Source organism: Mycteria americana, chromosome 22, assembly GCF_035582795.1.
Source record: "Mycteria americana isolate JAX WOST 10 ecotype Jacksonville Zoo and Gardens chromosome 22, USCA_MyAme_1.0, whole genome shotgun sequence".
Lineage (NCBI taxonomy): Eukaryota > Metazoa > Chordata > Aves > Ciconiiformes > Ciconiidae > Mycteria > Mycteria americana.
This window is the reverse complement of record NC_134386.1, coordinates 773,250-798,468: the sequence shown is the minus strand read 5'-3', so window position 1 is coordinate 798,468 and position 25,219 is coordinate 773,250. Positions and strand designations below refer to the sequence as shown.

Genomic DNA, 25,219 nt, shown 5'->3' with positions numbered 1-25,219 from the left:
GCGCACACGGGCGGCTCTTCAGCGGCACCGGAGCCATCCCTGAGTCAGGCCTGACTCCGGGGAAAAATTACATTTTGCTTCATCAGGCGTGCATTGATCGAGTTAATTCCAGAGTCGCCCAGAAGGGAAATCTGTGAAACTGTTTAAAAATAAATAAATAAAATTACAGCAACAGCGATGAGGGAGGGAGCAAAAGCAAGCAGAAATGGGTGAACGGTGCATAATTAACCTTCTGAGGTGTGAAACAGTATTTCTGCATCAAATCATCTGAGACGGCAGGGCCGGCGCCCGGGGAGCCGCCCCCAGGGGCCCCCCCAGCCCGCACACGCAGCCACGACCCCGCGCGAGAGCAGCAGTCGCAACAAAGGCATTTGGGGCCGGATCGCGAGGGTTTCCACTTGCCTTTGTCAGTACGTTTTGCACTGATCGCACCGGCCCTAAAAATACACAGATTACATTTACCGCTGGGAGGAACAAGAGGACGGGCGGACACCTCTGCCCCCATCGGCAGCAACCGAATAAAGGGCGTTTGCAGCTCAGCCAAAACCTGGCTGCTGCTGCGCAGCCCCGCGGCCGAGGGGTCTGCTCCTTGGGGAAGCTCCCGCGCTGGGCGGGCGCGTGGCCCAGGGGTGCCCGAGCTCCCGGGGACGCCCACCGCCCGCAGCGGCCGCTGCCCACCGACACAGCAAGGACGCGATACGCCAAGCCGCTTTGGCACGTCCTCGAGCCCAAGTTTGTGCATTAAACGTATTTCTGGGCTGGGTCTGCAGTCCAGGGGTAAAACGGGCAGGGACAAGAGAGCGCCCAGAAACACCAACCGAGACGGGGGCCTGCGGAGGGGGCAGGACCTTTCCCTCCCGGTTCTGCCATTGAAGCAGACGAGACCCCCGCGAGCAGGAAAAGGGCTGAAAGCCTCCAACGGCATCATCGTCGTTCAGGCACCCTGCGAGGAGCGGCCCCGCGCCCGCAGCCGGCAAAAGGAGGAAACCCAGCGCTCGCTGCGGAAGGGACGAGCTGCAGCCGGCATGGCTCGCCGTCCCCCGGCTCCAGAGGGGAGAAAGGACGGCGGTCACGCGGCGTGGGGACAGAGGCGCCGTCAGCTTCAGTTTGCCTGAACCTGCGACGATCACAAAAGCATAAGCACCGCGTGCAGGGAGAGGGCAGACGAGCGGCACAGCCGCAGCCCCCCGGGGAGGAGCGAGCCGCCCTGGCACGTCGCGGCACCCCGCCGGGGCACGGGGCGCCCGCACGATGCTCTTGGGGCACCTTCCCAAGGTTATGGGGCCGCGCCGCCGCGGCTCCTGCCTTACCTTTGCTGCAGGGCAGATTCCGGCAGCAGCTGCGGGCTGTATTTTTAGGTATTAATTAGACCCTCAATTAAGGGGATTTGCTTTGGGGAGAGCGGCAGGGCCCCCAGGTCTGTATAGAATGACATGACCTTACCCGAGGTGACGGGCACGGCCACCGGCAGGGTGGGCTTTGCCGCTGAATGGCACCCCCAGATGCTCAGTGCGCAGCTCCGGAGCGGGGCCGTCCCCCACCGCAGCGCTGTCTTTGTCTCTCCCCCCATTCTGGCAGAGGAGCCCCCACCTCCGCAGCAAACACGGCCGCTCCGGCACCGCGGCATCAGCCCCGCAGCTCCTGCCGGGCCGGGCCACGCTCGGGGCTCCGTGAAGCATTTGGAAGGGCTGGCGCAAGGAGGGCGGCGCAGGAGCCCCGCGCCCCGGCCAGGCTCTCGGGTTAGCCGTGCCGAGGGCACGCGTGAGCCGATCTGAAATCCCGCATGCCACCCAGCCGGAGCCGGGTCGCTGCGCCCGTCCCTGCTGCGCAGGGGCATCCTCCCTGCTGAGCCGCTGAACGAGTCCCCGAGCGATGGTCGGGTCCGAGCCGCGGACCCCCCCCAGCTCCGCAGGGAGGGTGCGCGGCCGTTCTTAACTGAGCATCCAGGCCTGACCGAAAGACGCCAAAGCACACGGCGTCACCGCTGCGGTGCCGCGCATCCCCTGCCCGGGGCTCAGCCTGGAGCCATCAGCTCAGCCCCTTCCCAGCCCTCCGAAGCTCAGCCCACCTCCTGTCCCGCAGGCACGCGACTCTCAGAGGGGTCCCTTGGAATTTAAAGGCGTGTTTCAGTCCTTCATTTAACCAAGCCCACCCAGGACCGTGCCCGGCCGCCGTCCCCAGCCTCTCCCCCCCACCTCTTCGCTCCACACAGCAACTACACGCACGCCTGCAGCGGGTTTTCTCCCGGGTCCCCTGCGAGGCAGATCAGAGCAACTGTTGTGCTCGAACGCTACGTATGTGTGAACCTCCAAGAAACGCCTTTGAAAGTGGCAGGGACAACGCCGTGGGTTTTCATACCGACACGAGAATCTGCCAAGGACCCATCTCCGCAGACGCCGGCTGCCTCGCGAGAGCATCTGGTGCCGAGTCTGCACGGGACAGATGGAGACAGGAGCTGTTTATTCACACAGAAGCAGTCTGGCTCCCTCCCGTTCGGTAGGTGTTCTCAGCAAATTTTGGTGGCGTCTCAAATTCCTTACCCAGGGCTTTAAAGCTTTTGTCTCTGGCCAAGCATCGGCTGAATTCCCTCCAGCTATTTCCAGGAGACTCTCTGGGAAACGTGTGTGCTCCCCGATGCCAAAGGCTGCCGGCAGAAGAGCAGCAACACCCGGTCACAACGCCGGACCACGACCGCAGCACCGGAACGGGCCCAGCACTGCTGGGGGTCCAGACCACCCCCAGTGCCTCCAACCCCAGCTTTAGGAACACGAGTAACCAGCAGATCGCCCTGCCTCGGGCTCCCAGAGCAACCGGACCCAGCAAAACCGACCTAGACCACAGAGCAGCAGATCTGTTGGCCCTGGAGACAGCAGCGCTGTGGCTGCCCCGGCTCGGGGGGCTTGCTCCGTGGCCACAGCAGTCCCCGCAGCAGGACCGGCCTCGGCCGAGCGCAGCCCCCCCCATCCCGCCCAGCTCCAGCAGAGCCCAAGGGAAAGGAAGGGCCGAGCCCCCCCGGGGGCTGCAGAGCTGCTCTGTGCAACGTGCTCTGGCACGGACGCCGGTTCCCAGCCTCCCTGGGAACGTGAGGACGGCGCACGTTGTGAGCACCACCCGGCTAAATCCTCCTATTTCCAGCTTTCAACAGCCGCAGCCACCTCCTCCGCACGCACGGTTTGGACAGAAAGCAGCCCGCAGCAAAGCCCGGCTTGCGGGACAAGGTCACGCCGAGAGCCACAAACCTGAACCGGGGGATGCTTGTGAGCGAGCGGCCTTCACCCGAATACACTTGCCATCATCCCGCGTCTCCACCTTATGGATCAGCCGGAAGGACACGGACTCCGGGCCATCGGCGGTCACCGGCTGCCAGCACCGAGGACAGAAATCCCGGCTTTCCCTGCCTCCGGCGCAGGTGCAGGGCACGGCGTGCCCGTGGGAGCCTGCGAGACACCGCCAGGCACCCCCAAACACCCCGTCCATACATCCGACACGGGGGTCCGGGGCCGCGGTACCCGTTGGGCGGCGCAGATGGCAAACCGCCCCTCAGAGCAACGGGGGACCCCAGCAAGGGAGGCAGCCGTGCTGGCCGGGTACCGCTCCCAGGGCCGTGCGACCCCTCCAGCCATCCAGGCGGCTCTCCGGCGCTGCAGCGGCTCCGCAAGCCAGGGCTGGGGCGGAGGAAGGTCCGTCCGCCACCGGCAGCTCACGCCGGAGGAGGGGGAGCGGCGAGCGCGAGCCCCCCCCAGCCCTTCCATATTGCTGCAGCACAAGTCCCAGCCGGAGGCAACCGCACGGGACCAACGGGGACCGTCAGAGTTACGGACATCGGGGGCAAATCCTGCCAAACACGGACCCTGCATCTGCAGGACGGCGTCAACTTACCCAGGGAAGGAGCGGAGCCGGATCCCGCGGGAGGACCCAGCACTCGGTGTTAGACCGACACGATGCTCCAGGCCGCTGCGTCGCCTTTATTGCAGATTAAAATCAGTCAGAAGGGTCTTCTCACCCCGCCCCGACAGAACCGAAGGAAACATCCCTCCAAGTTAAACCAGAGAAGCCCCGTAACAGCCCGACACGCCACGCAGCGCCAACTGCCCCGCTCGGCCACCGCGCTCGCACACCCAGACCCAGCGGCAAAGGAGCCCGATCCCCCGCCCACCACGGGCTCCCGATGGCTTCGCTCGCCTCAGGGTAAAGGGAATGTTTAAAAGGAAAAACACAAGCTAAACAACTCAAGTTGGTCCCAAAAGCAGACGTTTCAAGACTCTTTCTTTGGTCGCAAGGTTGCAAAGGGCTCAGAGTGCAAAGGCAACGTACGTACGTGATGCCATTTTGAAAAGACCAGGAATTCGCTATTTGTTATTTTTGGACCCCTGCTTATAATTTATTCTGTCATTGCAAAAAAAGTCCTTTTAGGTATCTTTGTACTTTAAACACTAGGAAAATTAAGATAGACCTTTTTAATATATATATATTTATATATATATTTTTATATATGTACACATACACATATATACACAGTGATGCATTTAAAAGTTACTATTTCCTTGGTGATTACAATACCATTCTCTAAGTCTCTCGCTCTTGAAACGATCATGGCTTGATGCCGCTGCTAAAAATATTTTGTGCTGTGCGCAAGGAATACCAGCAAGACACCGCCAGGCATTTCGGGGTTTGCCACAGAGCTAGAAAGATGCGCTGCTTTTTCTGCATTCATTCTCGAGGCTCCAAAACAACAAAAATCAGATATTTTTGCAGAGTATTAAGTAAAAGCTGCTGGGTATCATTGTGCAAAGGCAACGTGACATTTGAGCTCAAGAGAAGATTTGCCTTCATCTCCCTAAAACAGCATAATAACAAACCCTTGAAAAAAACCTCATGGCAATTTAGGATTCAGGTGGCCCCAAGATTTTAAATTCAGGCCAATTCAGACGGACGTTTCAGGGATGAGGGAGGGGTGGTCGTGGGACCGGCATGGCTTTGTGAAGGATCCCGTTTCCTCTTCCCAGCACGGAGCAGGTCACCACCCACCGGCAACCGCCCGGCCCCGGCGGTGACCAGCGATGAGGAAAGGCAGCATCGAGCCAGCGCTCGGGGCTGCCCGCAGGACCCGGCTCCCTGCCCGCAGGGCTCTGCCTTCGCCGGCCACCGCTCACTTCACCTGTGCCACGATGAAGCCGGACTCCCTCATGCTCTCGTAGTACTCAATGGCCAACGCAAAGTCAAACTCGTTGATGGCCGGCCCGTCGATGGCGATCTTCATGAGGTCAGAGAGCCCCTCGTCCTTCGTGCGGCGTGACCGGCCGCGCTTCAGCAGCTCCCGGCCCCGGCTGATCTTCTCGGCGAGGACTGAGCCCAGCGGCAAGGCCAGGGCGATGGCCGCGAGGACAGCGAAGTCCGGGAAGAGCTCATGCATCTCAGAGTTGCTGTAGACCAGCTTGACGCAGAGGTCCTTGAAGGAGAGCTGGCTGAGGCTGAAGACGATCCGCTTGAAGAGGGGGAAATCGCTCAGGGCCCTCTCGCTCACCACCACCCGGGAATAAGCCTGCAGGAGGAAATTCAGCTCGCTGACCCCATAGCTGCCAATGTCCTCCAAAGACTGGGGGTAGCACTTGGGGTTGAAGATGGCCGAGAAGGAGCTGATGGCCTCCAGGATGCTGCTGGGGAATCTGTCCAGCAGGTTGCCCCGCACGCTCTCCAGGTAGCTCTCCTTCAGGCGCTCAAAGTGCTTCAGGTGCACCTTGGAGCAGTTGGCCAGCTCAACGCCCTTGTAGTAGAGGCGGCTCTCGCCCTCCCGGTCGTCCTGCGGGTGCTCGTTCATCTCGTTGAGGAACTCCTGGAGGTTCTGGCCGCTGGTGCTCTTCTGGGCCTGCAGGGTGGTGGCTGTGGCGGAGACGATGGGCTTCAGGATGGAGAGGTCGAAGTCCTCGATCTGGAAGAAGCGGCTGAGCTTCTGGAAGATGGGGAGGACGTCCAGGAGGATCTTGGTGAAGGCCACAAACTGGAACTTCTTGAGCTCTTCGCAGAGGCCATGGGCCACGGGCGACCGCTCTGCCTCGCTCTCCAGCAGCAGCACCAGCGTGGGCCACGAGGAATCGATGGCTTCCACGGCTGGGAAAATAGAAGTCCAGTGGATGGCTTTGGGGCTCCCAAGGTCTATCTCGCAGAGATCCAGGACGCTCCGCAGCTCATGCAGGCCGTTGCTTTCCCCCCTGAAGCTGGAGTAGAGCCTGTACACGGCGTCCACCGTGGTCTCGTATTTCTGGAGGTATTCGATGCTGACGATGCTCTCGGCCGGCAGCAGGGAGCTCCCGTGGGACAGGCAGTGCATCTCCATGAGGAGCGGGCAGAGGGACGTCAGCGCGGTCCCCACCCCGCTCAGCCGCTCGGCCACCAGCGAGGCGCTGTCGGCGCTGAGCCACGTGATCTTCATGGTGGGGATGCCGAAGGAGCGCATCACCTCGCCCACCTTGCCCGCCACCGTGGAGGCCTCCCCGGCAGGCAGCTCGAAGCTCCCCAGGAAGGTGGCGGAGGTCTGCCCGTTGCAGGGGGAGACGGTGGTGGTGAACATGGCGAGGTTGCGGTGCTCCAGGACGTCCACCGTCTCGTCCACCACCAGCCCGACAAACGGCGAGGCTTTTATCCTGTGCCTGTCCTCGTTGTGCAGGACTTTGGCGATCGCTGCCTGAGCCAGTTAAAGGAGGTGCACAGGGCAGGCGGGGAGGGAAAGAGAAACACAAATGAACTTCAACAGCACACGGGAGACGCACAGCACCCGGCGCAAAGCAAGCTGCAAGGCTCCCGCCCTCGGATCTCCCCGAAAGCGGCGCAAGATCCCGAGTCAGAGAGAAGCCCTCAAGCAAGTTGTACATACAAGCACATACGCAAGCTGGAAATCACTCTTTTTTTCTAATATACCGTCTCCTCCTGCTCCTGGCCTGCAGCCCAACCACCAAGTGAAGCTGCAGAGAGCTCCAGGGTCCCTTTCCCGAGCCGGGGGTTGGAGCCCCACGGCTTCAGCAGGACCGAACGCCGCCGGGCAGCACCCAGCCAACGTCCCCCCCGTCACCCGCGCTCCCAAGACCCTGCCCGTGCCGGGAGCGAGGCAAGATGCCAACGACCTGCTGCCTCGGTTCAAACTTTAGCAGTTGCTTCTGTGCTTCACGAGCCCAGCACGAGTAGGAGCAGCAGCAAAACTTCCCGGCGCCTCTCCCTTCTTTACTCCGTTTCCCCCATTTCAGGGAAGCGCCCCGGTTTGAAGGGAAAACTTCCTCGGTGTGTGTGAACACTGTACTCAGCACTTCAGGCTGAGAAATCTAATTAGTGGATTTAGCCTATCTGCAGCAAAATAAGGCTCTTTAGAGATCTAAAAAGCCTGGCAAACAGCCAAGACTCACTAAAAAATTAATTTGATTTTAACAGGCACGAAGCATTTGTAAAATTAAGAAAATCCTTTCTGAACTCTCTGGCTACTTGATCTTTCTGATCGCTCAGTTTAGGGCAAAAGAGGAAAAACCCACAGTGCTCGTGTGCTAATTGAACTCCTGAGCTTTTATCCTTCAAGCAGCCTGGCAGGCTCAGACGCGAGAGGATGCTCCCGGTCTCCCTGCGTGCCTGGGAGGTCCAGAGCCCGAGGCTCCCTCGATGGAGCCCACCGCCTTCTCCTGGCTTGTCAAATCAGGGAATGACACCGAGAAAGTCCCACGCTGATGTTTAAGGTGGAGGAACTTTCGGTCTCCACTGAACCTCCTGGAGAACAGGAGCATCGCCTGGCTCCACCGGCTTCCCCGTGGGACTAGAGCACGCCCCAGAGCAGCCTGGTTTTGCGGACCGGGCCGGTGGCCCCGAGCACATCGTGGACGTGCCCTGGTCCCACGGGACGCGTTTACCTGCCCAAGGAAGGGGACGGAGGTCCGCCCATCAGCACACGCTGACGCAGAGGCTGTCAGTGCTGCTGAGCAGCCAGCGGCCCCGGCCCCCGCCCTGCCCGCGAGCCAGGGACGCCAGCCCCTGCCCTGCCTGCTGCCCGCCCCCGCGGCACCCGGCTCCGGCCCTCCCGGGCTCACGTCGCCGGGAGGATCCAGCAATCCTGGCCACGAAGACAGCTCTGGCCCTGGTGAGGCAGAGCCCACATCTGCCTCCCTGCGTTTCACCGGGGCCCGTGGGATGGGGCTGCACGCTTAAGGCTCCTGCTCGCACACGCAGCGCCCGAAGAAAAGCCAAGCGGGCGCTGGCGACGCTCGACGGGGCGCTGGGAAGCGCGGAGCTCCCCACCGCAGCCGGTCGGCGCGGGCACCCAGCCCGCTTTGCTGAACGCGGCAGGCGCAGGCAGCTGCGCAGGCAGGCGGCCGCGCGGCACCGGCCGGCCCCGAAGCGGCCGTCAAAGGTGGGTGCAGAGCCCCCAGCCCGGCATACACACCTGCATCTCCCTGACGCTGCTGGGGTGGTAGTACTCGCTGTGCTCGGAGGCCAGCAGCGCCTGGCACAGGTTGAACTTCTGGAAGTCGAGCAGGGAGGAGCACTTCTCGTCCGGGATCTCCTCCTTGGCCATCCAGTAGACGGTGGTGAGGACGGCCACCTTCGCCGGGTTCACCTCCACCTTGATGACCGAGCGCAGCTCTGGGTGGCCGTGGACGCGGGTCTCGAAAGCCAGCTGCTCCCGGTTCACCGCCAGCGCCTGGCGGTGCGCGCCGGAGGTGACGTGCCGCAGCAGGGCGTGGCGCTGGAAGTTGTCTGTGCCCACAGTAAAGGCGTTCTCCGCTTTACCATGCTTGTTCTTCACCAGCGCCTGCCGACACTCTATGCAAAACATGAGTTTCCTCTCATAGTCAAACTCCAGCCAGGTAAATTCTTCCTTCCAGTGCTCATTGAAATAGCGCTTACACTTTTTATTGGAATTGGAAGTTTCCCCAGCTGGCTTTTTCCCTGGAGGCACCATATTGCTGTGGCTGGGAAATCAAACACTACGGTTGAACTGAAACGTGCCTTGGAGGAGCAGCCGCTACATTTAATTTAGTAAGAAGGTCTATTACAACTCTCCTGGTCCGACTGGAGAGGAAAGAGACACAAGGGAAAGGGATTAGGGCCCTGCAAACCTCAGCCTGTGCTCATCGTTTACTCTTGGCTGCTAACGAAGAGCTGCGGTGGCACGGCGGCGGCAGCGGCGCTCAGGGCAGGCAGGGCCGTGCGACAGCCCCGGCACCGCCCGGGGGGTCCCACCGAGCGCCTCATCGGTGTCACCGGCAGCTCTTAGCGTCAGCGGTGGGACTGGCGCACGCGCGCAGTCCTTCTCGTAATCACAGCGACACCCAAACGGCTTCCCATCAGACCAGACCTCCGTGCCGCAGCTGATGCCGGGAAGGTACGGAACCAGCATTGAACCGAACGTCTAAAAATGAGAGCGTTCAGCCCCACGCGGAGCAGCACCCGCTGCTGACGGCGAGTGCCAGAGACCCGGAGCTGAACGAGGATGACTCGGAGGCCAGCTCAGAAACACGTGCTTGCCGCACACGTGCGTGTTTTCATTCCTCCCTCGCTCGTCTCTATCGCAGGAAGTCGCCAAAGCCACGCTGCGTCCTGGGGCAGCGGGGCCGTGCTCTGCGCAGGCAGGGCCCCAGCCCGGCATCCCTCCCCCGGGGCGGCTGATGCACGGGGCCGGGGAGCCAGGGCTCCCAAACATCTACCGGAGCCTGAGGCTGCAAAGCGCTTACCCGTACATTTAAACCAGATAGCTGAAGTATTTAAGCATCCACTTAACTCCCTCCCTATACTTAAGGCCCACTCAGTCCGATCCCCACATTCTTCCATGAACTGGATTGAAAAAGCAAACTGAGCCTTGATAAAGGCGGTGGGAGGGGAAGGAGGAATAACCCAGCGCAGGGTGGGGAAGGGGGGGAACCAAAACACAGAAGAAAAAGGAAAGAAAATGGACGTTCAGCAGCAGCACAAGCCAGGGAATACTGTCAGTCAGCGTGACTTGCTGAGAAACCCATGAGGAACTTGGGGTTTTTCTAAAGAACAAACTCCCAAGCACCAGAGCCGTTACCACAGCACTCGGGAAGAAGCAGGAAACCTCATGATTTAGGCATCAGAGCAATACCCCAACTCCCAGAGCTGTAAAAACCCGCTCCCACGGAGCAGGGGTTCCCCTCGGGGTGCCCTGGGCGATGGTGGCTGGGTGGCGGTGGAGCCGCCCAGCACCGCAGCCAGCCGCCACCGCAGCCACGGAGCTCCCTTCGCCTGGCCACCCTCCCCAGGGCCGAGGAACGTCCTTCACTGACAGCGGGAGGGGAAGGGGTCACCGTCCTCAGCCCCTGCCTTTCCCCGCGGCGCCCAGGAGCAGCCGCCCACCCTCGCTCGCCGCCTTGCTGGTCCCTCCAGGTCCAGCCCCGAACCGTGAGCCTTCCCCCCGCTCTGGGAGTCTCGTCTGGCTGCGCCTGGCTTTTCGGGCACCCTTTCCTTCTCCTCCCCATCAAACTCCTGACGGAGAGTGGACATACCAAAGCCTCTTGCCATGCCGGATGGGAGCTGTGCTCCTGCTTTGCTCTTCCAACAAGGACATCCGGTTTACAACCTGGTAAAAAGGCATCGGGGGCCAGGAAACCCCCTCTCTGTCCAGAGAGAAAACACACCAGCACCCAGGCAGGAGCAGGCAGAGGAGCAGGCAGCGCCGGCACCTCCAAGCCCAGCCACAGCCCGCGTGCCGGCCAGGCACCGCGCACCTCGCCCTGCAGAGGCGGGTGCTGCGGGGCCGGTGCAGTGCGGACCCTCAGCACCCGTAGTTCCCATTGCTGCCTTCCAGGCGTGGCACGGCCCCGGCTCCCCGAGCAGCCCTGTCCCAGTTCACCAGGCACGTGTGCATCTTCAGAGCGTTACCCTTCTGCTTCCAGCCCTGGGAGCTCTCACCCTGTGCTCTTCCAGCAAACTGGGAGCTGCAAGCCAGCCCTGCGAGGGCAGGGGGACAAGGACAGAAGGACCAGAGCAGCCACCCCAGGTCAGAGTAGGGCTTTGCTGGTCCAAAACTTGGCTCTAACCACAGTCAGCATCACATGCTTCCAAGGAAGCAGAGAGAAACCCCAGGACACGGCCCTGCTGGGAGTTTTCCTCCTGCCCGCAGGGAACACAAAGCTTTCAAGGCTTGCAACGGGCATGCAGATTCCCTCTGCATCTTGCTCTTAGCCTATTTAATGTGGTTTGGTTTGCTTCCCAGAGCCAGGTCTCCTGCCTGGTCCCACAACTCGGCACGGTGCAGCCGAGAGCACCCAGGGAACGATTCCCATAGCCGGGGGGTCCCGACAAAGCTGCAGCCGCTTCCTCGGCCGGTCCAAGAGCCGCACCGCAGCCGCCCAGCGCCGGCCAGAGCGGCGTCTCCTCAGAAGCACGTTAATTGGGAAACTGCGACAGGCTTGCCACGTGAGAGTCAAAGCCCAGACCCGTCTTGCTGAACGTTTCCTCTGCGGTTGCCAGCACCCGTCAGACGTTCCCCAGGGACGCAGGCTCTGCCAGGGCTGGGATTGCGCTGGTGCCCCTGCCGTGCCCGGGAGAGGCTCGGGGCTCGCCCCCAAAGCAGGAGGAGGTGCCCGTGCAGCAGGGACAGCTCTGCCGTCTTCGACAGCCTCGCTCACGGTCCACGTGTCCAGCCTGCCCCGGACCCACCGCCCCGATCCCCGCGCCGGGCAGGTGTCGAGCTCGGTGCGCCCCGGCTGCAACCGGAACGGTGCGCGGTCCCGGGGGGCCGTCGCCTCTGTTCCCTCCCTGTCACCGATCCCATTCGCTCCCAAACCCATCCCACCTACACACGGCCCCCAGCACTCGCTCCAGAAAAAACCGCTACCTTGGAAAGAAAAAGAAAAGAGCAGCAATTAGCGTCCGGGGCACACGGGGCCGGGGAGCTCGGGCTGGAGCAGAGCAGCGCGGCACCGCGTCCCGCACCTCCCCCGGCGCCTGCCGCGCCCCGGCCCCGGGCACCCTTCGCCGCGGCCACGGCTCCCCAGCCGCGGCGGCCTCGGGCGGAGCAGGGCTGGGCTTCCTCAGGGACCCAGCAGCGCGCCCGGGGAGCTGGCTCAGGAGTGGGGGTGCCACTACCGTACCCCCGCCCGCCCCGGCGGGGCGGCAGCGCCGGCTGCGGGGAAGTTCGGGCAGGGTTTACTTGCAAGAGGACGAGCCGCTGCTCTGCCACCCACGCTCGGGTGCATCAGCCCTGGGTGCCGGGCACCCCATGCCCGCCCGGGGGAGGCTGAGCACAGCAGCACGCGACCCCCAGCACCCAGCCCTGCGTGCCCGACCCGCACGCCCACCCTCCCCCTACATACGTACCATTTAAAGGCTGCCATAAGCTTTGGGCTGAGGGGGCCTGCAAACTTCCCAGATTTTGGTTTTTAAATAGGGAAAAAAAAAATTATCTAATTAAAAACCAAACCCAGCCAAACAATGCAAAGCCAAAAAAAAAAAAAAAAAAAAAAAAAGCTCGCCGGGAGGCAGGGAGCAGCCGCGCAGCGCCCGCCCCGGCAGCCCCGCTCAGCGCATCGGGGCGGGCGTCCCAGCGGCGCGGCCCCGGCCCGGCCCCGGGCGGGAACAAAGCCTGCGGCTGCCGCCGCGCTCACGGGAGCATGGGAGCAGCCATCTTGCTGCGAGGACTCTCTGCCTCCGCGGAGGCTCCCGGCAGCCGGCGGCGGCAGTGGCCACTAGCGGTGGCCGGGAACGGGGAAGGCCGCGGTGGCGGTGGCCCGGCCGCGGGGACGGTGGGGACGGTGGCTGGGCGATGGGAGCACGGGGAGCCGAGCCCCGGGCACGCTGCGCGCTCCCCGGCCGGGCCACCGCCCCCCAAGAGGCAAAGGTGGCGGGCGTGGGGTGCCCCCCCGGGACCCCCCCGGGCCCTCCCCGGGCCCCTCGGCCGAGGAGCTGCGCGAGCGTTTGCCCCCGGCCAGGACGGGCGTCCCCGGGCTTGGGCAGAGCCAGGACCCGAGCGCCCTGCCAGCAAAGCAGCTGGCCAGCCCTGCCCGCAGGCACCGGGCGTTTGCAGAACGCAGGTGCGAGCCCCCGAGCCCACGCTGCAGCGGGACTCGACCGCGCTCCCGCTCAAGCCCCGTTTAGCTGTGCTGCTGCTGCTGCTGCTCTGTAGCTGCAGGCCTGGCACCCACCCCCTCGTGCTGGGGCTCCCTAACGAGCACAGGGGCTCCCCTCGTGCCAAGACCCCCTTCCTTTAGCATTAAATGCAGGTGAAATTTAGAGCCCCCAACTTCTTCCAAAGATAGGATTTTACGCCAGCTTTGCTTTCCCCCAAACAAAGTTCCCAAGGACACTAAAGTCCCAAAGAGCCCTGGTGTCCCGCGGGAGCCCCCCATGGGGAGCCCCCCATGGGGAGCCCCCACCCATTCCCCACCCCGACACGGTGCCCGGGCGCTGGAGGATGCTCTTGGCCCCAACTCCACCTGCTCCCGGTGCAGAGTCAGGCCCCGACAAGGGCTGTGGCCCCCCGGTATGTGCCTGGATTAGGGGCTGCATTGTACCTGGCTCCGGCTGGCTCCACACCAGGGAGGGGACGCAGCGGCCCCCCGAGTGAATTCCTCTCTTTAGGCTCCTCCACATGTCCTGGGGCAAGAGGCTCTTCCTGCTCTGGGGACATTCCTGCCCGGCCACCTCAGCCAGGGTTAATGCTAACAGGAGCTGGGTGAAACCAGAGAAGGGGCTCCCAGGGGTGAAAATATGCACTATTTATTCTTGTGCTAATGCAAGCGAGAAAAGAGGACTTAGCCTTTTTAATCAGTTTTCGGGCAGGAGGCTGCCGCATCCCCTGGTTCGCAGCATCCGGAGCAGGATTGTAAAGGTCAGCGGGGAGCGGCAGTGGCCGGTGGCCCTGCGGGCTGGGGCCAACCCCGTTTCCCACGGCCCCGGCAGCACTTGGCCCCTGCCAAGCCCCTGCACCGGGATTCACTGGCAGGACCGGGGGGTTCCGTCCGGGAACACGCTTGCTTTCCCCCCCGGTTCCCAAAGGGAGCAGCCCGGTCCGATCCCCCAGGCTGCTCCTGCCCGGCACTGTCGGGAGAGGCACCCAAACCGGGAGCAGAGGGACGGGGAGGGGGAACGCCACGGAGCCCCACACAAAGTCCTGGAAAACAGGCGGATTTGGCAAAAGCGCTCACTGCCCGTCCTCCCCTCCGCTTTCACCAGCACCCGATACAAACGCAGTCGCTTATAATTATCATGAGCCAAAGGGAGCCAGGCAGGAAAAATCTACAGTGAGGAAACAAAACCACTCAATAAAAGAACCAACGGGGACCGGGCAGGGCACCAAAATCCCGCCGGGCAAACCAACCGCGGCAGCACGCGGCATCGCAGCGGGGCCCGGGCTCCTCTCTGAGCACGGCCAGGAAACCAGGGAGATGGGGCAGGTCGGCGGCTCCACGGGGCGTCTCGCTGACGGGCGAGCCACTGCTGCAGAGCCCCCCGCACACGGCAGCCCCCGCGCGGGGCGAGGAGACCCTGCCCCAGCCCCAGCCCCAGCCCCGGGCAGGGAGGCAGGAATCAGCTGGGGAAGCTGAAAGCTGCCGGCCCGGCGCGGGGGACCGTCATTATTGCGCCCTTTTGCTTTGCAAAGGGCCCCCGGCTCTGGAGGGGTCGGTAACCCACCAGGAGCAGCTCCAGCCCCATCAGCCGCCCAGCTCAGTGCCCAGCGAGCGTCCTCGCCCCCCTTAACGCCAAACCGCGGCGGCCTCGCGGGAGCAAGGGGGGGACGGGGACAGACACGCAGGCACCTGCCGGGGGCCAAGCGGCCGGGTAGAGGCCCCGGGTGCCTGCCGAGGCACAGCGAACCCGGGGAGAGGGCTGGGAAACCAGGGCGTGCTGGGAGAACCCCGCAGGCTCCGGGGTAAGTGGGGGGGCTCTGCCTGCTTCGTGCTGGGGGGCAGCATGGCTGAACCTGCTGGTCTCTTCTGCCCTGCGCGCCTCTGCCTGGGGTCCTGCAGTGGGGAGGCTACAGGAAACAGCTGAAACGCTTCATGTGAAAGAGTCTTTTAATTGCCCTTTTTTTTTTTTTTCCTTTTCTCCGTAAACTCACGTTCTGTTGGAAGCCTCCAGCTTTAACGTGGATTTTGGGCAGTGGTTGCAGGATGTCCCTGACCCTCACGAGCATCCCTGCCCTCGCGTCCCTGCAGGATGTCAGACATCCTTCCTAAAGGAACTGAAATGGAAGTATTTCTATTTACTCCTATGCAGCAGCAGCAGTCTTGGTTTGATTCGATCATTGCTATTTTTCTCCCCTGTGACATGCCTAGAGAGCTCGGCGGGCAGGTGCCCTGTCTGCACGAGCGCATTTATCATCAGCATGGCACGAGGGCGGCCACTGCCCGATGAGCCACACTTTCCATTTGAGCCCCACGCCTTCAGCGCCTGAAGCAAACCCGAGGCACGCAGCTCCCACCGGGGATGCCGAGGGGCCAGACCCTGGCACCCCCTGCCAGCACTGCAGCCCCGCGTCTGGGGGCTGCGTTCCCTGAGGGTTTTTCATGGCACCTATAAGAAGCTGAACAGAAGAGACTGCAAACCCAGCCATATTACTGGGAAAGATACTAAATCCTTGAGTCCAAACATATTTATGAGATTTTGTTTTCCTTCTCTGCTTTAAGCCAGTCTCTCAGTCTCTGGGGAATGACTCACGCTTTTCCAGCAGGGAAGCGGAGCTGCTGGTGCTCCCGACGCTGCTAACCCCGGAGAGCCCCATCCCCTCGCAGCCCGCCGGCTCTCCTGCCCACCCCGTGGTGCCTGGCTCCGCCAGCCGCCCTCCTCCCCTCCCTCGCCACCCGTCGCACGGGGACAGGGTGGGAAAGCCCCGGCACGCTGCCCAGGGAGGGCTGCGGTGTCAGCTCTGCATAGGGAGGATTTTGGGAGGAGGGAAGGAACACGCTGCCCTCCAGATCCTCGCTCCCCCTCTGCACCCAAAGCCCCATCTACGACAGGTCCCAAAACGAACCGGGGGCCGGGAGCAGCAGGGGCACGCGCAGGAGGGTGCAGGAGGGTGCAGGGGAGCTGCCCCAGCCCCACCGCCGGCTTTGCCCCCCACCGCCACCGCAGCATCCCTCGCACCCGAAGGTGGTGACAGTTCAATTTAATCTCTGCTGTGCATGGCGGAGGAAGGCAGGCTGCGAGGAGCCGCTGTCTTGTGTAGGAGAGAGCCGTCCCTCTGCGAGGGAGACAGCACTCAACACCGTGTCAGCTCAGACAAATTAAAAATACTTCTGCAACCCCCCCAGGGCTGTTGCCTGGACAGGCAGATCTGGCAGGGCTGGCTCCTCCTGCGGGATCTGCTGTTTTGCGGCATCGCTGCAAAGAGACAGGAGGGTCGCAGGGAGGAGCGGGTGCCCCGGCTCGGGGAAGGGGATGGGGCGCACGCTGGGGGACCCCGATAGTTGCCTGCTCTGTCCCAGCTCTCCTGCACATCTCCAGGGTGCTCGGGGGGTTGTTCCTCATCTGCTGGGGGGGCCTTCCGGCACCGCTGCGGGCGCAGGGGCTCTGGCTTGGGCAGCTCGGGTCCTTGCGGAGGGGCCTGAGCGGGCAGTGGGCCACAAAGAGGGGACCGTGGGGTGCTGGTAGAGAAAGCAGCCCCCCGAGTGGCTGACACGGGGACCCCCTGCCCCCCCAGCCACTACCAGCTTGCAGGATGCTGCCTCGCGCCTCCTTCCCCTGCGCAGCCTCGTCACAACCTTTTGCTGCGTGACTTGAGCTGGCAGGGAACAAGCCTTGAAATAAACTCAGATGACATCTCTGCAAACTCCCGGGCATGGCCGCAAACAGGATTATTTGTCTGGGCTGGGGAGGGGGGCAGTGCTCATTTCTCCCCCACCAGCGACCCCAGCTCGGGGGGGCCGTTTACTCCCTGCGATACAGACGGGGCCGGTTTACTCCCTGCGATACAGCAGCCGAGAAGGGCAAAGCCTTTTTGTTGAGGAGCAAGAGCAGAAGCAGAGACAAGGTGATCTCCCAGCTGGGCTCCCTCCCAGTTGACGTACCCGGGCCGTGAGAGGCAGCTCGGCTGCATTCAGCACCCGGGAGCTGCAGGGAGCGGTAACCCCGCACAACTGACATCATAAACGACTTCCGAGGAGCAAAACTGGACGCAGGTCTCGCTCTATCAAGCCCCTTTTCCTCCCCATGTCCACAAGCATCGAGCCCACCTCCCCTTGGATTTTAACTCCCAACTCTCCCTCTCTGTCAGCTAATGATCTGAAAAATCAGCATTTAGCGACGGCCCCCCTTGTAGAGCCTCCGTCCAGCCCTGACCGGCTCGGCGTCCCCCGCACCGCGGCCGGCATCGCTGCCGGGGCTGGTGCAGCCCAGCCAAGACCTCGCTGATCTCCGCGACAGGTTCCGAGGAGCTGGGGAAGGAGCTGGGCTAATCCTGACCCGGGGCAGCGGCAGAAAGGAGGCAGCGAGCACTGAACACCGATCGGGGCTCCGCTCCCCAGAGCCCTGCCTGCCCCTCCCCACCATCGCCTTCAGCTCTGGGGGATGGGGGGGGGAGAGGTCAGGGTCCTTCTGAAAGACGGAGAGCTCGGGGGGGAGACCGGAGTCCCGGATTAGTTCAGCCTTTATTCTGGGCATCGTTTAAATCATAAAAATTACAGCTGAGTCCAATTCATTATGGCCAGGGAGCGACTGACAGAAATGAAAAGGAAAAAAAGATACTCAAATTCATGCTTTCTCACCGTTCCAGTGAAATAACCAATTTGGAACAAATTAAGGGGCTCCCATCTCTACCAGCCTTTTCAATTGCCTCTAAGCCAACGCACATTTTTCACAGTGCAGCGGTTCCTCCATTAGCGGTGAAAATTAATGATTTCTATTATTGGAGTACCTGAGGTACTTCCTCAGGTGCCTCCCTCGCACAGCCGGGGCTGGGCTGGCCCTTCCCGGGGGCCACCCGGCAGGTCGGTGGCAAAGCCAGGCTCCGGGCCGGTGGCAAGTCCCCTCCCAGACGTGCCAGAGCGATGCACGCAGACCACGGCGGCGAGGCCCAAGCCGCCCAAACCACCTCGCGCGATGGCATCACGGCCGTCCCCGATGCCCCCCCAGCAGTGACGCCACGTGGGCCGCAGCCGGTCCCTCCCGGCGTTGCTCCAGGGGGTGGAAGGGGAATCACCCCACTTGCAGGGGTCCAACTCAGACTTCGGGGTGCAAGTCCCAGGGGGCTGAGGGAACTTTCAAACCCTAACCCATTTACATATCCCCCCCCCTCTAAGTTTTATAAAGGTCACAGCCCTTTGCCTCCCTCCGCCTGCTTTCTGCTCGCCACGTTATTTTCTGGGAGCCCCGAGCACAGCGCCCGTCGCGTTTGCGCTGACAACTGCAGCAGCGCCTAACTCCCCGCCACGGCTGCCCTGGGGCCAGGCTGGTCGTGCCCAGGGTTTGGAAGCAGACGCACATCTGTCATTATTTTTTAATTAGATTTTTATTTCCTACCGCTAGTATTTCATTGTAATTTCCGCCACTCCTACCCAGGCCGTGCTAATATAATCACTTCGGAGAAGAGTGGGAACAGCCAGCCTACTCGTTCTAACATCCCGTGCTCAGAAAAGGGAAAAAAAAGCAATCTGTTAAATACCCAGCCCCTGCAGTCATTACGAGCTCGGGGACATCAGGCAGGTGCCGGAATGGACCATCAAAGCGCCGGTGCCGGCAGCGCAGCCGCCAGCAGCCTGCTGGGAGCATCGCCGCTGCGGAAACTTCCAAAAAGTTCACGTTTGCTCAAAATACCTGTTAGCAACCCGTTGCTCCAGCAAGGTGAGGTAGAATTAAAAATGGTCTAAAAAAATTCGTGAATTATACCCTTGGCTTGATGCTGGAAAGGCAGTGATGTTTTCTAGCCCACATCATACTGGAGGTCAAGATTAGATGACAGCTCGGTCTAAAAATACTCCGAAGGGGAGGCTGAGGCTGTCGGAGGAGCTCAGAGCCCCCAGTGCCCCCCGGGTGTTGCTCACGGTTGAAACCAGGGGCCAGATGTTTTCCCCGGGACATTTCTCGGAACAAGCCCCTGGCAATAAAAACAACCGCTGCATTTACAGGGAAATTCACCCAAAACAACCTTAGGGAAAGCTCAGTCCCACCATCTGATGCGGGAGAGCCCCAAAGCCAAACCCAGCGTTTGAGGGGGGACAGAAAGGCGCCCAGCTTGGCTCCCCTCTCCGTTCACCCCGACGACGACGGAGAGGACAGGAAGCCTCATTAAGCAGCCAATTAACAACAGCAAATTCACAGCAGCATCAGGACCCACGCGCGGTCCCACCCTGTGCTGCAGCACGGAGCGAAGTGGGTGACTCCGACTTCCCACTTTTTTCCGAAGAGGCGTTTAACGCACGGCGGGGGGAGGATGTTTAACGCTCGCAGGGAGCAGCCACCGCACGAGCACCTTGCAACCGCCGCATTTCTCCACCCGGAACGCCACGATCCCGCGTCCGCTCCGGCCTCATCACGGAGATTGCCAGCGAGCCCCTGGCAGCACGGGTTCAAAATTGAAGCTTTAATGGCTTTACAACATTTCCTACATATTTGAGACCACAAGGATAAAAGTAAGCTTGGGGGGGTGGTATTTTGTTTTTTTTAAGCCTGCTTTACCTGACAAGTATTCCAGATAAATATCCCGAGTAGTGTTACACGTTCCAGAGATACAGGGAAAGCCAGCTCATGGAGACAAGACTGTGTTTCAAACTACTAGAAAAATTAAAGCGATCCATAGGAGAGAGCTGACGGGCAATGCTGCAGTTACAGCAACGCGAGCACCTCGGAGGAGCCCTGTCAGATGTGCCAGCTCAATAACGTCCGCGGTGCCCCGGCCTGGCTGCTCTCCTACAGCCACAGGCACCAACAAGCACGCGCCCACGATACCACAGGAAAAGGAGCGCGCGCAAGCATGCGGACACGCACGCACTCACACGTATGTGCACACCGCATGCGTGCGTACACGCATGGAGAGAACCAGCACCGCTGCCCGCAGGGACCTGCCGGACCCCTATCGCTGCCCGGCGCAGGCAGCGGCCGGGGGCGATGCTCCTTCCCCAGCAGCCTGCCGGAAAGTTAATGCCAATAATAACAAAAGCACCGAAATTACCAGCCCCGAATCTGCGCGTGAAACGGGTCCGAGAGCAGCGTTACGCTCCGTTTGCTGCCGCAGCTCCGCTCCACGAGCCCCAGACAGCCGAAGCCAGCAGCGAAGCACCACCACCACCCACCCGAGCAGCTTTTCCCTGCCTCGTCTTCAAAGGCACTGCCGGTCGCTCTCCCCCCAGCCTCATTTCACACAAAAAGCATCAAACATTCGCATCGCGGGTGGAGCAGAAACACAAGTCGGAGCTGACCCCCAAAAGAAGAGCAAGGGCAAAATAAAGCCGTCTCAGCACGCAATCTTTTTCTTCCTCTTTTTGCAGCCCTGGGAAAAATCAATAAGATGCAGTGAGTCAAACTCAGTTTGAATCCCGTAAGTAATTGGGATTAGCAGGCTGGGAGCCGAAGAAACAGGCTGCATGTGTGCCTGGGCTGGGGGGACCATTTTGTGGGTGTACGGTAGGTACCTGGCTTAGTTGATGCAAATAAAAAGAACAGCTCTTTCAATGGGTTTTCAGGCAGGATGGCAATAGGGAACGGTAGCGACCTGATTTGCTCAGAAGGAAGACCATCTCATGAAGGCGATTTAGCGTGCCGAAGCCCCGGTGGGAGCAGGACGGGGACCCCACAGGTGAATCGATATTCGTGCTTGGTGCCGAGTCTGTTACCAGCCCCTCGCTCCCGAGCCCGGACTCCTCAAGCACCGCATATTTCTGGAGCTCTTTCCTGGCAGTGAATAACCCACCTCAATTTTTCATTGTTAAGAGTTCAGTCTGTGGTCAAAATTGCGAAGGGGAGAAAAGACCCCCCCCCTCCCCACAACCTTCACAGAGCTACCCAGAACGTAGGAAACAATTAGATTTTTTTTTTTTCCCTTAAAGAACAACCCGTACCTTGATTTACTGCCATTTTCGCAAGCTCAAGTAACTCCGCGAAAGCCGGCTGCCTGCGGGAACGCTTGAACCGGGTCCGCGCAGGCAGGAGCACCCCGGGACGGCGGCAGGGCGAGCCCCCGGCCGGACCCCCCCGCCCCATGGCCGGCCACGCCGGCCGAGCCCCGGAGCCCCACGCCCTGCCACGGTCTCCGTGGCACGCAGGGCTCCCGGTAACGCGCCCAGCCCGGGCGGCGAGCCCCGCAAAGGGCTTTCCCGCGGAGCGGGGAGAGCGGGGAGCGGCGGGGAGCGGCGGGGCAGAGCAGCCTCCGGCCGGCTGCTCCCGCGGGGGAGGGAAAGTTGCGTCTCACCCACCCAGAAGCATTTTGGGATGCGGCTGCCTCGCCTCGGCGCTGCTGGTGCCTCCCGCTCGCCCGGCTGGGCTGCGGGCAGGGCGGGCAGGGCAGGGGAGGGGAGGGGAGGGGAGGGAAAGGAGGGGAGGTGGGAGAGGGGAGGGGAGGGGAGGGGAGGGGAAGGGAAGGGAAGGGAGGGCTCCCCCGCAGCCCCCCCTCAGCCGCGCACACCCCAGCGAGCAGCTCCGCGCCGCCGGGAGGTGCGAGCCCCTCACCCACGCGTCCGGCCCCGCCTCGGCCCAAGCCGGAGCGCGGAGGGGAAAAGCAGCCGGAGGTGCCGGGTATTGACATGGAAATGGGGGGTGGGGAGCGGGGGGAGCGGGTCCCCCCCGCCCCCGGCGGCGCCCCACAAGCGCCCTTCGCCTCCCGAGCCCGGCGCGGAGCGAAGGCCGGGGCTGCCGGAGCGCCGGAGCTCTGGGCGGGGAGCAGGGAGCCCGCAAACGGCTTCGTCTGCACCCCCAAGATCGCTCTGCGAGTGCCCAGGACCCCCCTCTAAGGGAGCTGGTTTGGGGGGGCCGTGGTTGGGCCGGCACCTGCCGAGATGCCCCTGTCCGTGCCCCCGGGTCTCCCTCAGGGAGGGGACACAGCCGCGGCAGCCACCCACCCCGACCCCTCCAGGAAAGGCTCCCCGAAATCCCCCCCGTGGGCAGGGTCACACACCCCCACGCCCTGGCAGGACGCAGGCTGAGCCCACCATCCCTCGAACCGCGTGTGAGCCTCGCTTGCCCGGGAAGCCGAGCACACACCAGCATCTATCCGCCCCCTCCAGCTGCCAGCGCGTCCCTCAGCTGCCGGGGTTCACGGCCGGGACACTGGCACAAGAGCAGCAGCATGAACTCACCCCTTTTTCCACTTCCACACAGGAGACGTCCGAATCTCCCGGCCAGCCCCAGAGCATCCGCCGGGTGCCAGACAACCTGGGCAGGCAGCGTGGCCCCACGGGGAAAGGGGCAGCAGGGGCCGCGCTGCCCGGCAGCCGCGTGTCCCCGACCGGCTCGGCCCTGGCCCCGAGCGCTGGAAACACGCAGGGTCCCATCTGGCCACGGCCTCGCCTCGTGGGGTGGCACGGGTGGACGTGGGCAGCCTGCCCCGGGTGGGGGGCTCGCCCCAGCCACCCGCGACTGGGGCTTTGCATAAGCCCTGGAGCGCGGCTTTGCTGCTCTCCCCATCGTTTTTGTTCGCAAGGCTGAGGCAGTTGGGCTCCCCAATGGCGGCACCTTCTCTGTGCTCAATTTTTGGCCTCCAGAGCTTCTTGGGAGGGGAGGTTCACAACTTGATTGCATGGTGCCTTTTTAAAGAGGGAAACGATGAAAAGCCTGCTTGTGAAAAGAGGAAACAATTGTCTCCCCCCAAAAGGGAGACGAGAACAGGGAGGGATTGAAATACTTCCCTCAAGTCAAACAATTCAGAGTTGGGCAGGAACCCCTCTCCTTCAGCCACAAGCAGAGCAAAAATGAAGATGTAAATGACGAGATGCCAAATTCCCTTCCCAGGCTCTGCAGCCAGAGCAGGCACTTTCGGGGTAAATTCTAGCATTTTGGTGCTCTGAAAAGCACCCAAAGCCATCAGGGCCACCCTGCACGCTGCTGCCGGGCCAGGGCATCCCACGGGTCCTTCTCCCAACGCCCACCGGGTTCCGCTGGCACCGGGGCAGCACCGGCAAAGCCCCAAGCAGGGCCGATGCGCCGGGCACGCGCGCCCCCTGCTCAGGGTATTGCTTTCGGGGTCGTTAGCAGCAGCAGTAAGTTTAGCCTGGGCACTTGCTAATCTGGGATTGACAGCTGGGCCCGCGCCGCCTGTTACCAGCCTCCCAGCAGGCTATTTAAACCCGATATTAATTTGTTTAATGTCATCGGCAGTTTGGCGTTACTGCAAGCGAGCATCAAGCAGAAGGGAGCGTGGAGGTGTAAAGACCGGGAGGAGCAGGGGGCTGACAACCATCTGGGGGCTGTTCTCCTTTCCCCGGGGACGACCACAAGCCACGGGCCAGTTTGGCATCTCCCAACCTCCAGCCCTGCTGGCCAGGACCGGCCGGACTGACGTACAGCCCTGAACCCCCACACTCCATCCTCCGTCACCCTCACCCGGACCGGCCCCTCGAGTTCTGCACAGCAATTTCATCGGTAAATAATCTCCCTGCTCCGGCCGGTGCCGAGTTTGTCCCAGCCGGGCGGGCAGGTCCTGGCTGGCACTGCCGCAGCTGAAAGGGGTCGAGCTGGTGTGACACGGCGGGGCCGGGGAGAGGAACGGCAGCGTGGGACGGTGCGTTTTACGGCCGAGCCTTTGAGGCCAGCTGGAGCAGAGGCTAATTGCAGGTACTGATTACAGACCCCTGCCATTAACGCCTCCTGCCCTGCCCTCCCCTGCCCAGCCGCAGCAGATCACTGGAATTTCCCAGCAACGCAGCGTGGGTCCGGCCGGCGCATAACTTGCTATATTTGTACGCGGACCCCAGCGCTGGCACACGGCAGCAGCACAAACCCTCCCACCGGGCCCAGACCTGCATCGCCCTCCCGGCGGCATCGCCGGCCACCCCGCACCCGGGGGGGGGCAAAGCCCGCGGCCGCTTCTTCCCACAACGTCCTCCGCGGGATGGAGCCGCCACTACCGAGCATCTTCACCGGAGCCTGCAGCTGCGAAGGGCACCCGGGGGCCGTGACAACCGGCTTTACCATCCCTGCATAACACCGTGGGAGGCACAAAAAAAAAAAAATCAAAGCCAACGGGCATTGCTGCAGCAGATGCTACCCCCCCCCCCCCCCCCCCCCCGGTCACTACTTTTCGACACAGGTTGTTAACCAAACCCAGGCCCTGACGGCAGAGCGTTAGGAGAGAGCGGTGACGAAACCAGAGGTGTCTCTGCAAAGAGGCAAGACTGCCTGCCCCGGCACGGCCGCAGCACCCGCAGTCCTCAGCCTGCAGCTCATTGCGCGCATCCCGGAGAGGCAAATCCCGGACACGCAGTCAGAGGGGGAGCGTTCGCCTACACCTGCCAGAGAGCTGGGCTTGCTCGGGCAAGTCTGCTCAAGCCGCGCCTGCAGCCCAGGCAGCAGCGGCTCAAAGGGAAAGGGAGGGCAGGGAGACGGGGAGGGTGCTCAGGAAGCAGAACGGGTCCAGCTGTGACCCACTGGGCTCGGTTTGGGCACAGGCTGTCCCTAACGCCACCGATTCACTGGGCTCTTTGTGAGGACAGGCTCCAGGAACCACTACAGAGAGATTACCCTGAAACCTACTGAGGGCAGTGTTAAACTCCCCGCTGGCCGAGAGATGACCGGGACAGACTCTCCCCAGCCTTAGACTCCTAAAGCAGCCTGGCAAATAGTGACCAGAATTGGGCAATGAACACGTCAATAAACAAGAAGGGAGACAGAGGGATAAAAAACCAGCAGGAAGCTGCCCCCCCCAGTGTGCCGAGCCTTCCAGAGCCTTTCTGGCTGACTTTGTTCACCGAGGATTTAGGGTATAATTTGGGGGTGAAAGATGCCAGATAGGATCAAGACCGATACACCTGGAGGATGCGTATCGGTTTTCTTCTGCTCTGTAACTTGAGCCCCGTCAGAAGCAGAAGGCTCAGGCGTGGAGCAGCGTTTCATCCCCGCCAGGCCAGGAAGGCGGGCGCTGACCTTTCCTGCTCCCGAGTTTGCTCAGGATTAAGATAACATATTTTAAGAGCTGAATCCTCCCCCCCAGGGGGTTCCCACACAAAGAGGATGGGGTTTGCGGCCCGCGTTCCCCCCACGACCCCCCTGCAGCCCCCGGACAAACAGGGACCCAGACAAACCACCGGGTCCGCGGGCAGGTGCCCACCCGATGGGATCAGGGCATCCTGATTGTTCAATTAAT

At 62.1% G+C, this 25,219-nt stretch overlaps 1 protein-coding gene across 6 annotated transcripts in view; it reads right to left on the bottom strand.

Annotated features, from left to right (window-relative positions):
- Positions 1-4,085: 4,085 nt before the first annotated feature.
- Positions 4,086-25,219, bottom strand: part of C22H17orf113 (chromosome 22 C17orf113 homolog) — a 35,668-nt gene continuing 14,534 nt past the window's right edge. The window contains exons 1-3 of one of the 6 annotated variants that reach the window (XM_075523227.1): positions 12,313-12,651; positions 8,417-8,945; positions 4,089-6,682 (exon numbers count right to left, since the gene is read on the bottom strand). In XM_075523227.1, coding sequence (XP_075379342.1) covers positions 5,150-6,682; positions 8,417-8,945; positions 12,313-12,329 — 2,079 coding nt within the window. In that variant the 5' untranslated portion in view covers positions 12,330-12,651 and the 3' untranslated portion in view covers positions 4,089-5,149. Of the gene's footprint in view, positions 6,683-8,416; positions 9,046-10,496; positions 11,913-12,312; positions 12,652-25,219 lie in introns of those variants that run through there. The other 5 variants (XM_075523228.1, XM_075523230.1, XM_075523224.1 and 2 more) reach the window with 5 other exon arrangements.